Source organism: Trachinotus anak, unplaced genomic scaffold (assembly GCF_046630095.1).
Source record: "Trachinotus anak isolate AG129_WGS33_773 ecotype Australia unplaced genomic scaffold, CSIRO_AGI_Tana_v1 ptg000002l, whole genome shotgun sequence".
In the NCBI taxonomy this organism is placed as follows: domain Eukaryota; kingdom Metazoa; phylum Chordata; class Actinopteri; order Carangiformes; family Carangidae; genus Trachinotus; species Trachinotus anak.
In genome coordinates, this window is record NW_027273853.1 from 3,389,628 (window position 1) to 3,404,774 (window position 15,147).

Genomic DNA, 15,147 nt, shown 5'->3' on the forward strand with positions numbered 1-15,147 from the left:
AGAACCGGCCAAAATGTGATTTGATAACCAGGTAGAGGATGAACTCTCGCTCCGCCTGAAGTGGAATCAAATCTGTATTTGGAATGCAGCTAAACCAGTTTAAAAGTCTTGTGTCTGACTGGATCTGTGGCTGGCTGCTTAAAAACCACTGCTTTGTTCTGGTGTGGTACTTTAGTATATTTAGTTTACAGCTCTCACAGAATAAAGTTCACATATTAAGGAAAGAACCCTGTTTGCTGTTCCATCAACAAAGAAGGTGTTCAGTGATTATCGTCTTGTGGTGCTTACCTCATTAGCTATGAAAGGTTTGGAACATATGCTGAGGGGGAGCTCACTCGCTATGACACAGAGAGTAACTGACCTGCTCCAATGTGCACATCAGGCAAGGAAGGGGGTAAAGGATGCCACAGCGACATTATTGAATTTTGTTGTTGGGCACCTGAAGTGCAAGAAGACACATGTCTATGTTGATTTTTCTCTCCGGCTTTCCACTGATGCTGCTTCAAATTCTGAAGAATATCTGGAACCGACTTTGGTACTTGGTTAATTGACTTCCTGACATTTAGGCCACAGAGAACCCATGTTAATGACACAGGGTCTCCTCCAGACTGATGTTTGAGTCAGGGTTCATAGTCAAGTCATCAAATGGTCAACTCAGTGTCTCTAAGATAAAACAGATGTTTGTCGACTTTTGTGTAAACCCTCCTGCCAAGGCACTTTCTTTCTTTTATCAGTGGCACAGCTGAGGAGACACTAAGTTAATATTTCTACCAGGGCACCATCCTGGATGTAAAAAATGACTTTCAATACAGCAGACAGCAAGCGGCTAGCCATCTGTGATGGCATCCACCTGTCTATCAAAGCAGCCACACCCTCGATAACACCTTTAAGCCTTAATAAAATTCAAAGTGGTAACTTATAGAAGAATTCAACCCCCTGTGCAGTTATCATAAAGTTGTGCATTTTAATGTGGGAGTCTATAGTCTAGTCATGGATGTATTATAAGAATACATCCATGAGTCTAGTCTAAAGAGGCCATTTATGGAAATGCAGGTTTTGGCTTCATTTTTCAGGCTGGGAGGTTACAGCGTGGTCAGCCGGCCAGTTTCTGTTACAGAAACTCAGCATCATTTTCTTATTGCACTTTGTTTTTCACCTTTGGCCACAGCTCTGAGGCGGCGTATGTCAGCCGCTCCCCCGTCACAAGCTCCTTCTCAGAGCCATTTTAGGGATTTCCACCACTGATGTCATCACTCCATTGTTCCTCTCAGTCCACACTGTGGAGGTGGTCACAGGACACAGCCAAGGCTCCGTGGGGAGTGAGCTCAGTCTCACCAGTTTCATATTATAATGTATGTTGGGGGTTTCAAGTAAATAAATAAATGATATCCAGAATGCTGCTGGCTGAAGGATTGGGTTGTTCAATAAATGGCCAAATGTTTGCTGCCTGACTCACTGACTCACTGACTGATTGACTGACTGGTTGATGGGGTTTACTGACTGTTAAAATGACTGACATGTTTGTTATCTGCTGCTGCTGCTGGCTGAATGTCTTGTTAGTTGATGGCTCAGTGGTTAAGTTACTGCACTGTTGTTTGACTGGTTTACTGACTGGTTTGTCACCTTTGTCTCTCCATGTGATGACTGTTGACTGTATAATCTGATTTTCCTGTTATGTGAACACACAGACATAACACAGCCACACTCACAGTGCTTATTAGCTTTAACTCACAGAAAATGCCACAGGCAGATGAGCTGATGATGTCATGCCTGGCTCTGATTGGCTGGGACTGACTTCCTCCTCCCCCCTCTCTCCTTCTCTGCATCACTGCCTCCTCCCTGCCTTCTTCTCCCTGTCAGTCCTCGTTCATCCCATCTCTATTCAACACCACCCACCTCTCTCTCTCTCTCTTCCTTCCTCTGTCTGTCTCTCTACCTCTCCTCTCCTCTTTGCTCTACTCAGCTCTTCCCAGGATGATGATAGTGATGATAATGATGTGACACTGTGGCCAGCCAATCATCACGCGAGGAGGAAGTAGAAGGGGTGTGTCTAGAGGCAGAGCTTGGAGCTGATCGATGCTGGGAAGACCGAGGAGGAAGAAGGGGAAGAGGGGGAGGTAGAGGAGGGTGGGAGAGGCCTTGTCCGAGCTAAGGAGCACCGACACTGGGTTAATAAAGGGGGAGAAAAGGAGGAGGAAGGGGGAAGAGGAGGAGGGAGGGAAGAAGCTGTCGCCTGTCAGAGGGGGGATCAACCTGTGCTGTCATGGACAAATATCGACCAAAGAGACCAACCACCCTGGCTCTGTTCCCACAGCTGCCACGAGCCGGCACCCAGGTAGGCAGACTGGGAGGGTCCCTGTTTTCAACATGAGCTGGGGAAATGGGTCGCAGTGTGTGTGTGTGTGTGTGTGTGTGTGTGTGTGTGTGTGTGTGTGTGTGTGTGTGTGTGTGTGTGTGATCATGGGTGGATTTTGTGTGTAGCATAAGGCAGCAGTGGCATCAAGCAGAATAAATGGGTTACTCTGTGTGTGTGTGTGTGTGTGTGTGTGTGTGTGTGTGTGTGTGTGTGTATTTCCTGGGAGGATCCTGTCCTCAGAATGAGACAGCATTGGGTAGCTGTCTGTTTGTGTTAGGTGTGTGTGTGTATGTGTGTGTGTGTGTGTGCTGGCAGTGGGTCAGCTCGTAGCTGTATGTTGCAGTGCCTCAGTAAACAGGCTCCTATTTTGTGTGGTGGTGATTATATTTCTGGAGAATATCTATATTTAGAATATCAATATTCATAATTCAATCATGTGGCTGCCTTGTTTTTCTCAGGCAGACCCATGGTAGGCCAGCAGCGAGGGGTTCAGTGACTTGCTCAAGGACACTCTGACAGGAAACACTGGCTGTTGAGGGGACTGACCCCGATTGCGCTGTTAAAACAAGAGCCTGTTCTGCCCTCTCATGAAATATATAAACGTACATTTAAGATTAGTCAGATGTGGCAGCGTCTTCTAGTAAGGAGGATTTGATACATGGCTGAGTCTAAAGGAATATTTCTATAAAAACAAGTCTTGATGATCGTGAAGCATCGAACCCCGGCCCCTCAGACAGCGCTCAGTAGAGGGAGCTAGTAGTATCCTGGTGTAGCCCTTTAAATGAGTTGCATCCTGTTTACCATGACAGCACAGATCAGAGCAGCCGTTTCACCCTAACCTGGGCTTCCCCTCAGCATCATCAGGACTAGAGAGCATCTTGTGATGGGATCACAGCAGCAGCTGATGATCAGATTTGATCAGACGGTTTTTATCAGTCTTCTGTTGGCTGAGCAGATCAGAAACATAACCGATGTTCACGACCTGACAGCGAGGTGAAGGGCAGAAGATGCAGTGAGACATGTGGATTAAATGCACAGTTTGAAATAACAGGTGCCGCTCACTGACTGTCATGAGCTTATTTATCAAGAGCTAATTGCACAAAAAAAGTTGAGGTCCTGGTGCAAAGGGATGAAAGTGTCATTTAAGCCATTAGAAAATTATTGTTAGTTAGCTACAGCTGATATAATTGGCTACTTTTCTGTCAGAGCTGAGCAAATACAGGGAGGCAGATCAAAACTTGAAACTGGCTAAACTGGAATCTTTCTCTCCTCCAGTCTTTCCTGCTCTTTACTTATCCTTGATGAAATAATTAGTCAGTTTCCCAAAAATTTTAATAAACCTCACAAACTTGACACAGGTTGTTAGAAAAGTTAGCTTCACAGCCAACAATCAGCACTTCTTTAACACATTTCAGTCAATCTAACATTTTTTTTTTTTGGTTTGTTAATTCTTGGTGGTTTGAGATTAACCTCAAGCTCATGAATCTGCCGCTGTGTAATAAAACCCCAGCTTTAACGAACACCTTTATGAAGCGTCGGTTCAGGGCTCGCTGCTCCTCCACCTTGTGTCTCTCTCTGAGGGTTGGTTTCATCGGCCGCTCTGAAGAACTGAAATGCATTTTTTTCGGGGTTTATTATTCATATTCTAAGATAAATGTGCTCTACAACAGCACTGACTATGAATATCTGAATTTAACAGCTAAATGATTCATTTGTTGTAATTTGAACCATACGCATAATATATAAATCACCTAGCTGTCTGCTCCTCCATCTCCTCCTAATTTTTGTCTGAACTAGCTGTGGACACTCGGCCGGCCTCTTGTGCAGTGTTAACCCACCAAGGTTTTGGTCTTGTGGGAAATTGTGTTCATTAAAAGATGCTAAAAGCTGAAAAATTAAATAAACAATGACATTAGGTCATAGACATGTCAGCATATAGAGTGAAACACACAAAATGCTGTTGAGAAAGGTCATTGTCTACAGCTGGAATATAGGCTAAGTACCTGTTAATATGTTTGTTGCATTGGAGGATGAGGGGTTTTCTGCTATTATTCTTCCCAGATATTAAATAATATGACTAATGGCCAAGCACAGCTACTGTACATGTATAACATCAGTGAGATATAGATATTACAACAGCATGTGACATGATGATTTCATTGTGTGTGCTTGAAACACACAAACATTTAAAGCTAAATAATGTGCACATCAGAGTCCAGATCTTAAATGTGCTCCTAACAGGTTAACTGAAGATTAAAGGACCAGACCGATCGTTCAGCAGTCAATGATCCACTGTAACCTGACAGAGAGCAGACCATGTGCTGACAGGCAGATAAAAGAGGTTCAGTCTTTCCATGAGCTGCGTGCTGATAATTCCTGCTGACTTTAATATAGCAGCACCGTAAAGAACTGGGACCTGGTCTCAGTGGATTAAAGGCACATACAGCTCTACTGTAGGTATTCACCATATGCTGCTTCAAAGGATTTCTCACTTCATCGCGTGTGACAGATTGTCTTGACTTAAAACAGCTTTTTTATACATGGGGTCTAATGTGCACTGTTATACTTAAAAATATAGCTTAGTTTTAAACTAAGACGTGAATGAATCTGCCCTGCATTTGATTTTATTTTGATTTTTAAGCCTCATTTTTGGAGAGAAAACAGCCAAAACGGCTCCTACGGGATAAATGCCTGAACACTGTAGGTGCAGTAACACTGATGTAGGACAGATGCAGCATAAAAGGCTGTGTTCCACACTGTGGTGAAGATGAGGAGAGGATGTAACCTTACCACAGCTTGAACAATGCAATTCCCACTGAGAAGCAACTGTTCTTCCTCCTGCCTCAGCGTCTTAAGACATATTGTCCTGTCCTCAGTCTTAAATCTTGGTAAGAACATTGTTTTAGTCATTGTACTTTATGTAAATGTTTAAAACCCATCAACAACATTGCTTGATTTACATTCATTTTGGCAATATTAGATATTGACATGGATTTATATGGATGTAGTTTATCCTGAAACGAAGCAAATAACAAATATAAAACTATACTGTTACTCTGGGCAGGATGGAATAGTATGAACAGTTATAAAACCCAGTCAAATGTTATTGGAATCAGTTCATAGACACCCAGTGTAGTACTGAGCATGTCCTCGGTTCATGTGTAATCAAACACATCTGTCAATCATTCAGTCAGCAATGTGATTGGTTGCTTTGAAGTGTACTGTGTGAACTGTAACCTGTCTCTGCCAGCTGGACTCACCACGGGAGCTGGATTAGACTGATAACACTCACTACCACTTAACAAGCACTGACTCTTACTGTGTGTGTGTGTGTGTGTGTGTGTGTTTGTATGTGTGTGTGTGTGTGTGTGTGTGTGTGTGTGTGTGTGGTCTTAAACTACTTAGCTGTAAATTAACCAGCTAATTGTGACTTCTAAAATTAGCATCTGTCGCAAAGTTGGCATCAAGCTGCATGTGTTCATGACGTAGCGTAGCCTGTAAATCCATTTCATTTAGTGACAGCATCACTGTAATTGTCTGGAGGCCATGTGAACTGGTCCAAATCATGAACCATCTAAACTCTACTATAAAGACAGACTGATGAAAAACCATGAGGTCTGTATGTCACACCTAGGACCATTAATATGGATTAAACAAATGTGATATAATGTGATAATTAAGAGGGTTTGGATGTGCAGGTAGTTTGATTTTGATACGTTCAGTAGGAAAACTGTTCAGTATTTCATAATGAAAAATGTGCATTAGAAGAAAGTCTGAGAAATAACACACACACAGAGCAGAGACTACAACCTGCTAGGTTAAGTGCAAATCTCTAAAACCAAAGATGGACAGAATAGAATAGAATAGAATAGAATAGAATAGAATAGAATATATCTTTATTGTCATTGCAATACACACGAATACAACGCGATAAGGTTCGCAGTTCTATAAGATGCTTCACTCTATCAGGTACATTTAAGTTAAATATAAAAATAGAAATAGAAATTTAAAAAAAATTGTGATCTGTGCAATTATTTTAACTAGCAGCATAAAATACGACTGACGTCAACCTCAAATGTCTGAAAGTCGGGGTCAAAATATCAGCATTTTTAAACACACGCAATACAATGTGGTGACAGTTTCAAGGATGCTAGCACCTGCCTGCTGCTACAGATAGAAAGATAAGCCAATAACCCCCCTCCAAAGTGCTTACTGTTGCTTTACTGAGCTATTAGCTATCCATTTACATAGTATGGACATGAGCATTTCATCAGACAGTACAAGGGATGTTTGTGAAGCCACATGACAACTAATAATAATAATAATAATAATTAAGCCCACATTTATCCTGTAACACATTAATTTATTGACTTACTGACGTGATCTGAATTGACTGATATTAGAACATGAAATCTACAATGTCAAAGTATTTAAGCAAAAACAGGGAAATATGATTTTTAAACATCTTGTATTAGACTTTTATCCATCAACAGGCACAAAACCAGGAGCATAAGAAAAAGCTGCTTTCTCAGTGAGTGATGGAGACCACTGCAGCATCATAGGACGCCTGAGTGTAGCCTGAGGAAGGACTGAAGGAGGGGCTGTGCCAGTGTTGTAGGACCTCCACCAATGTTGAAAGTCATCATGCACACCCACAGAGAAAGTATAACGGCTAATTTTGTTGGTGTGCTCATGGGAGCATCAGCTTCCTCAGATGTGACCACAACAACCGAAGATGTAATAATAATCTATAATGATAATTTAACAGGCCTTGTGGCTTTAATGTTGTCATAGAGGACCTGTATGGCATTCAGACATTTAGATATGTAAAATGGGTTGACTTTTTAAGTTAATATGGAAGAAATAAAGGCTCAGGTAACAAGTACATTTTAGCTGAGTCTTTGATGTGAAGAGAATCTAGAAGTGAAACATTGGGGATTTCTGTAAATCTTCAAACTTTTGTTCATTTATAAGTGTCCATCTCTACTTATATTTATAGACAAATGTCTGGTTGGCATCAGTTTCAAACATATCATACATATTTCCTTTGACTGTGTCATTCAAATTAATATTGATAATAAATATTAGCTCTTTAAATCTGAAAAAAGCAATCTGATGAGCTGCAGTCTGGCCAAAACAGAATTAAAATCATAAACAACTAACATTAACACAGCAGTGACATTCATAGTCAGGCAGGTGGGACCGAGCACCAACAGCTTTACGATTACTCTTCTGAACTGACACTAAACATATCAAATGTGCAGTACAGAGGAAACATATCTAAAAATCTCTTCTATGGTAATCTTCAACATATTTACCATTATCTGACAATGACACAGTGACAATGTATAATCCTGCATTTTCCAGCCTCAGTGTTAATGTTCCTGGCTCACTGTCTGGACTGTAGCTGAAGGACAAGGGGGAGGAGGGAACTTCGGTCTTGAGGAGTCGTAGCTTTTATTTACTGACAAACAACCTGAAATGCAAATACATTGCACTGCTATGTTGACAGCTACACTGCTAATTAACAAGCTAACTCTGCTCAGGTCACCAGCATCACCACTCTGTCTCTCTCTTTCTCCCTCTCGCCCACTACGCCCACTCTATGTACTGATCTATTCCTGAAAAAAGCTGCTCTCCTCCTGTAACAATATTCTGTCCCAAGCTTCTCAATTTTACTGCAGATCTCACACTGAGATGATAAATCAGTGTAATTTGTGGGTTTACTTGCTATCGCTGCCTCTCAGCACTTAATGCGCAGGTTTAGTTTCCACACATTTCTGCACATGCATTATGCGTGCAATGCAATGCGGTACAATGTTAACAGTTACCAAATTAGCATGATTACAGTAGGCTAAGGTTAACTAGCAGGCTAACTTCACTGTCAGAAATGATCATGCAAACAAGATCCCTCAGATTATATGTAACAAGTGACTACACCATCAGGTGGGTTTAAATCCTGGTAGACAATTGCAAATGAAAATGTAGAATAATCTGTCTTCATCCAGAAACTGCTCCGTTTGCTGCTTCTCTGGTTCATTCATGGTGAGCCACACCCCTTTTTATGCCATCAAATAACTTATTAAAAAAATCAATCACATGACTTCGTTGTCTAAAGGTCTTCAGGATTGGTAGAAGAAGGTGGCCATGGTGTCATTGTTCAGTCCCATAGAGCGATAATTATTCATGTTCGTAAACATCATCTGAAGAAAACTGTTTCTGTAGGGTAGAGGGTTGGAGAAACCTTACGTTCCCACCTAGATTTCTGCTGATGACACCAGTTCTTGTCCATGTATATGAGTAACTGGGTTTCTCATTGGCTTTTTACATGTACACATGCGTATAATAACTCAAACAAGAAAAAGTGTAGTGCAGTGAGATGAACGGAAAGGAATAGAAAATAATTTGATCATTTAGGATCTGACTGTCTGTGTATATAAACCAGTTTCCACTGCTGAAGTGTTCAGCTCGGACACATACAACGTTACAGTTCACCATGTGTCCACAGTGTATATAAACATGTTGTCGGGTTTCCTGCATAACCTGATGACTCCAAGTAACCTGTTTTTATAAATTATATATTTAATCTGATGGTTGTGGTAACAATGAAGAAAACACCACCGTCATTGTCAAAAGAAATCTAACAGACTATTGCTCTCCTATTGGTCAGTCTCCTGTGTCTAATGTATTACATGTTGACCCAACCATGACCTCCTCCCCCTAATGCTGCATTCATGAATTCTTTATAGATAACTTCATTAAATATGAAGCCCTAGCCAGCAGTCAGTTATCTTAGCTTAGTTTAGTTTAGCGTAAAGACTAGAAACAGAGAGAAACAGCTAGCTTGGCGCTGTATAATTTCTTATATCTTCTTTGTTTAATCTGCAGAAAGTGTAAGGATGAAAGATATGTATCTGAATATATGTAATGAAAAGTAATTTTGAGGTTGCAAGCAGAGACTCAAGAATAAAGAGAATCAGTGTTTCTGAGAACCAGTGTTGCATCTGGATGTTGATGTTCTACAACAGAATTTATTTAGAATTTCTAAAACGGCATATTGGCATTATAATGACATGTGTTTCTAATGTTCTGTTCAACTAAATCACACAGTAAATGAGCACTTCACAAAGGTGTACCTAACAAAGTGGTAACTCAGTGTATGTTATACTCAAACTCACAGAAACTGGGAGTAGCTTGAACAAGTAACTTAACAAAGATGCCACTTTTCCCTTCAGTCTTCCTCAACTGACAGTATCACAGCTATTTTTGGGTATCAGACAGAAAATGACAGATGGCACTGAGACACCATCTTTAATTTAAGATGAGAAGTTTTAATAATAAAAATGGTTCCACTGGATTTTTGTCTGTGCATTAAAATGTCTGTTTGTGTATATGTCAGGAGTCAGACTGGGGGAAGATGTCAACAGAGAGGTGGATGAGAGAGATGCTTTGATTCTCCCTCTCTCACACACACACACACACACACACACACACAGACTGAGTAGCCATAGTAACAGAACATGGTGTGCAGATGGATGAGGGATGTCAGTGAATGAGTCAGCGCTCTGCGTGGTTCCCGTGACGTTGATGCGAGGCCGTTGCATACTTCCTGGTCGATGCTCCTACCTCTTCCTGGCAATGATGTCATCAGAGAGAGAGAGAGAGAGAGAGTTTTAGTGTCTGGATTTGATGGAGCCAATTTTAGCAACACATTTTTTTGACTTGGTGGAGCAAGGCATAAAAAACAGAATTATAGGGCATGTGGTACCTTTTGTGTGAAAAACGCTTTAGAGCCACAGCTGTGTGTCTGAAATGAGTTTGTGTTTCAGCAGCTGTTGCAGTGATATGAGGATCCTAAAACATAGAGGTTTAAAACACATGAGTGGGACTCGAGTTTAATTAAAGTACTTGAATTAAACTATTCAGTCATGATTATATTTCAAAACAAGGTATTACAGTGTAAAGTCTTATCATTATTCAGGTTATGTGTCCTGGATGAAAAGCAGATTCTCATTCTTCCATTTTTATCAGTTTTAATCTATAATCCTCAGTGAGAGGACAATATCTTATGTTTTAGCTGTCTAACACCTCAGGATGTATGTGTGTGTGTGTGTGTGTGTGTGTGTGTGTGTGTGTGTCAGAATGTGTGAGATAATCCAATAACGTGTTGGTTTTTGCTCTGACACTGCTATTAACTCTGTCCAGGACTCCATCAACAACAACTCTTTGGGCAAGAAGGACAGCTGGAAGGACTCCCACTCTTCTTCCCCACACATCACAGGTATGGACACTAAATGCTTCAGACAGTTTAAATCATAGACTGTATATAAAGATGGATGACGCATCACCACTCCCTGCCACTACGCAAAAGTGGAGCCAAAATATCACAAATGTGGGAGCAGACATTTTGCTTTTGTGACACATTTTGTAACCAGCACCTGGATCATACACAGTCTATGGGGGGGGGGTTGAATTTGCGGAATACGCTCCTCATCTTCACTGACAGTGGACCTGTCACTGAGAGTCGAGTGAGCCCAGGAGCCACAATGGAGGTAAACCAGCTAAAAGTAATAATTCAGTGATAATCAACTGATAGTGATTCTTGTTTTATCATCGTTATAAGTAAACATAATCTCCTGGACCTTGCTCTCAGTTTTAGTTATATCACAGACCCACTCAACAGCTTTGTTCAAAGATATTTTAGAATATTATGTTCTGATATTTTTTTATTTTTACTTGTGATCTGTCTACATGAAATGAGTAGTTTAAAAATATTTAAGCAATTATGGTGAAATATAATTTTGTATTGTGCTTCTGTTCGTCAAAACCCAGAGCCCAGAGCTCAGCATGGGGCAGAGCTGCAGCAATAGGTGATGAAGACAGCTGCAGCAACATGGGATGTCTAGAAGAGTGAAACTTGATACAAAGCAGGAGCTGTATGAAGATCGCCCTCTCAGCAGAAATAACCTTAAGACACTGTTCTCTAATATTACTGCCCTTGGGAAAGCTGCTCAATGATATATTGCCCCCCTGACATCCAGCAATTGTGCAGGTGTTTTTCTGTTTCATAGCTGGACCGTGCTGGGCTGTGGGCGGTGACTGTATAGTTGTGACATCACAAAGTTGCAGAAGTCCTGACAGCTGGTTTTAAGGCTCAGTTTCTGAATACAGGCTGTGTGCATTTCTCTGTGGACTGAGGCTTTGATACTTTCACTGTATTAACATAGAATCTGGACCTGCTTTATAATCACAAACACATGGACATGTACCTTTATACAATAAGGGACCTTGAAACAGGATTAAGCAAATCCAACAGCATCATTGACAACTACATATCTATATGTAAATATGCCAATATGTAACAGTTGTGATATGTGTATATTTATTTATTGTGTTGTGGCTGTGTCTGTTTTTGATGAAACTGTGCTGTTACAAACTGTATTTGAACCAAATTAAAGTGAATTGAATTGAATTTAACACTACATTCAACCAGCAAAATTATGCACGACTTTTAAACAGCATTATGCATTTACACATGTACACAGCAGTGATTTTTATGTCTCATTTCATCACTCAGCCAAAGAAAAAACAGCTCAGAAAGTTTTCTGACTGTCATGTTGGCACATTTTCATATGGTAGTACAGTATGAAAATCTGTCATGCTGTGTAAAGAAATGAGATGCACTCATCCCAGACTAAATGGAACTAATTACATTAAAGTCAATTTTCTTCTTCCTTGGCAGCACTATTATCTGTGTAATTCATATTGGAATAGAATTTTATTCAGAATTTTTTTTCAGTGGATCAACCAGCAGGTCCACACAGTCTGCTCTGAGACGTAAATGTACACAAATAGTTAAGACTGGTTTCAAGCTGCACACTATGGTGCCTCAGTCAGAGGAGGTCTGAACACAAGCTCACATTTGGGAAATGTTTGTTCAGTGATTTTGCAGAAGCAAAGGTTTTGAAAGGATTTGAGTTGCTTTAGTTTCCTCTGGAAATATATATCTGAGCATCCTCAGCTCTTGGAGCAGATCTTGTGCATTTCTGTCCTGAGATCTGAGCGTGATTCAGTCTGTTGCAGCACCTCTGTGTCTTCACTTTCGCACAGTTTAGTCACATCAAAATGGAATTTAAAACTTGCCAAACTCCTGCATTCATGAGCAGTGAAATCAGTTATGATATTGACATAAACAGTTATTTAGACTTTCTCTGGATTCTGGTCTTACCCATCTGGGACCTGGGATCCCTTATACTAAGAAGGAATAATCGCACCAATATCTTTTACTAGATGTCATTTTCTATCAATTCACCGACAATAACTTTCCTCAGTCGAATTCTTTCATCCAGCTGGAAGATTCTGAAGTTCAGCACTGATCCTGTCTTCTGTTCAGTTGTACAGTACATGCAGTCTTTTGTTGGTCCATGTGCTCAAGTTCAGGTCCAACCCCATCTCCAGGAAATTACGTTTCTATACGACTAACCTGCAACAGCAGATGTGTTTTCGCAGGAGTGTAATCATTGGTTGGATTATGTTCACAGGCAACATGTTTTTTATGAATGAATGGAGCGTGACATTTATAGATGGCATCAGAGTCAATGGGACATGGTGCCAGTGGATATCAGACACACAAAGCAAAGAACTACCACACCAAAGACCAGAGCCTGCATCCAGGGCCCCCTGTGGTTAGGCTTAGACCACAAGAGGTTAAGGAGAGATGGTGGTTTTGGTTAAATGTAGATGTCTGAAGTCATCAACTCTTCCAACCAGACCACGATTTTTCCCCAACCCTAACAAACTGCTGTGAGTCTGAACAGAACTATAAAAAGTTCAGTAACACTGAAGTCTTACACTGGAAGATCGAAAATATGGTGTCTGTGAACCTTTTACTACTATATGTTCAGTGTCAACATATTTGTGACTTTCCAAATGAACAATGTGTCTCCATATGTGAGAAAGAAAGTGTAATCTGGTTCCTGCTGTTACCGTGTAGTTGTATAGTCATGTAATTTTTAGGTGACACGTTTGTTGGTCCAGCACAGATCTCGTCTGTACAGGCACTGTTAATAAGATGAATAGCTCAGCAGTGTATTAATGAAGACAGAGTTGTGGGTTATGAAGGTTTCTGTGGCGTTCGCTGTCTTTTAATAGACCTTTAACAAGACTGAAGCTGTGAATCTCACTCAGCTGATAACGACGCTCTGTCACCAGTAAGGCCCTCCACTGCTGACTGCTACTGATTCAGTCAGTACATGATGATTCAATATCGTCACTTCAGAAGCGTTCTGAAGGATTTGTTTATATATGTGGTAAACACCTCTACTGGACACATATTGATTATCTATCCAGTGATTACCAGACTTTCCTGTCTAGAAGTCCCTTTCTCCCATGTTTGCCAGCTGCTAACAATAACAGAGAAACAACAAAAGGAGCCAAGCAAATTTTAATTTACCGCTGTTCTTGTTTGGATTTAACAGAGCACTCTGCCACCTGTCCACAACCAGCTCAGTTTATTCATCAGGGGGACTTCTACTCCGTCTGTTTACTCAGTCTAATACCCCCCGATGATGTCATCAGGGGGTATGTTCTCAAGCTTGGGCTTTGATGCAGGCATTTAGCAGAGTGAGACGGTCTAATGGTAAAATGCCAGTGACTTGCATTATGGGATTTCTGGGTCCCAGTGTTTTTGGTGTTTTACCTATAGTATAAAGTAAGACTCAGGATACCACTTCCTCTCTTTGTAATCTCTCTCTCTTGTAAGTTCACAAAGGTGCAAAACTTACTGAAGCAATCATTTCAATCATTTTTCAGGAATGTATGATATTGAACAAAAGCAATAGCACTTTTAATTTTTGGTTGGATGCTGAATTTTTTAGTGCATCATTACAGGCAAACATAGTTAAATCCATATTGTGGGGGGAGGAAAGTGCATCACAGAACAAGAGATTAAACAAACTGTTCAGAATAAAAGAAAAAATGTTCTTGAAGTATTTGAAATGAATCAGGTGTTTTTTCTTGTTCCTGTAACTTATCCAGTCTAAAGTGCTTACTGGGGGCTACTTTGTTAATCACATCTGGTTGCCTAATACATAATCTGATACTTTTGTTTGTTTGCGTGTGTCTTAAGGGGATCTAGCACCAGCGGATGTCCAACCAAAAGCGGAGGACAAAGTCCGGCGCAGCACGCACCGCCCAGCCCCTAAACCCCCCACAGCCAATGAAGCCCACAACAGAGCCCCCACCCAGGCTGCTGCCACCGCCACAGACACACGCGCTCGACTGCGGGAGAGACAGGTGTCCGGGGCCACGCACACTCAGTCCTCCAGCACCCCGAGGAGTCAGCGGAGAGGAGGAGGAGGAGGAGGAGGGAGAGTTGGAGGAAGAGCAGCAACAGCGATGAAAGAGAGGAGCCAGGGGGATATCAGAGGAAAGGATGGAGTGACAGCAGGGAAGGAGGAGAGAAGAGGAGGAAGACTGTGTGCGGAGTCGAAGGCGAAGGAGAAGGAGAGGAATGCACATCAGAGGCCAAGAGAAACAAATGGGCTGAAAAGCCGGGGGGCTGATGGGAAAGGAAAAGTAGGTGCTAAAGCAGGTAACAGAGGAGGGGGAGTCAAGCCAAATAACGTACTGTCGAACCAGGAAGTTTATCTGACAGCCATGGTGGTTCCACGCACACCTGTAGCCCCAAGGACCCAGGACAAGACCCAAGACCAAGGTAATGAACCCACTTACGCAGCGCTGGGTGAAGTACTGCAACTTTATATCTGCCACAGGAGGAGGAGTCTGAAACT

At 41.4% G+C, this 15,147-nt stretch overlaps 1 protein-coding gene across 2 annotated transcripts in view; it reads left to right on the top strand.

Annotated features, from left to right (window-relative positions):
• The first annotated feature begins 1,877 nt into the window (after positions 1-1,877).
• LOC139628673 (C-Jun-amino-terminal kinase-interacting protein 1-like) overlaps positions 1,878-15,147 on the top strand; it is a 29,907-nt gene continuing 16,637 nt past the window's right edge. For both annotated transcript variants that reach the window (XM_071490607.1, XM_071490618.1), the window contains exons 1-3: positions 1,878-2,335; positions 10,562-10,637; positions 14,484-15,071. In XM_071490607.1, the coding sequence (XP_071346708.1) occupies positions 2,264-2,335; positions 10,562-10,637; positions 14,484-15,071 (736 nt within the window). In that variant the 5' untranslated portion in view covers positions 1,878-2,263. The remainder of the gene's footprint in view (positions 2,336-10,561; positions 10,638-14,483; positions 15,072-15,147) is intronic.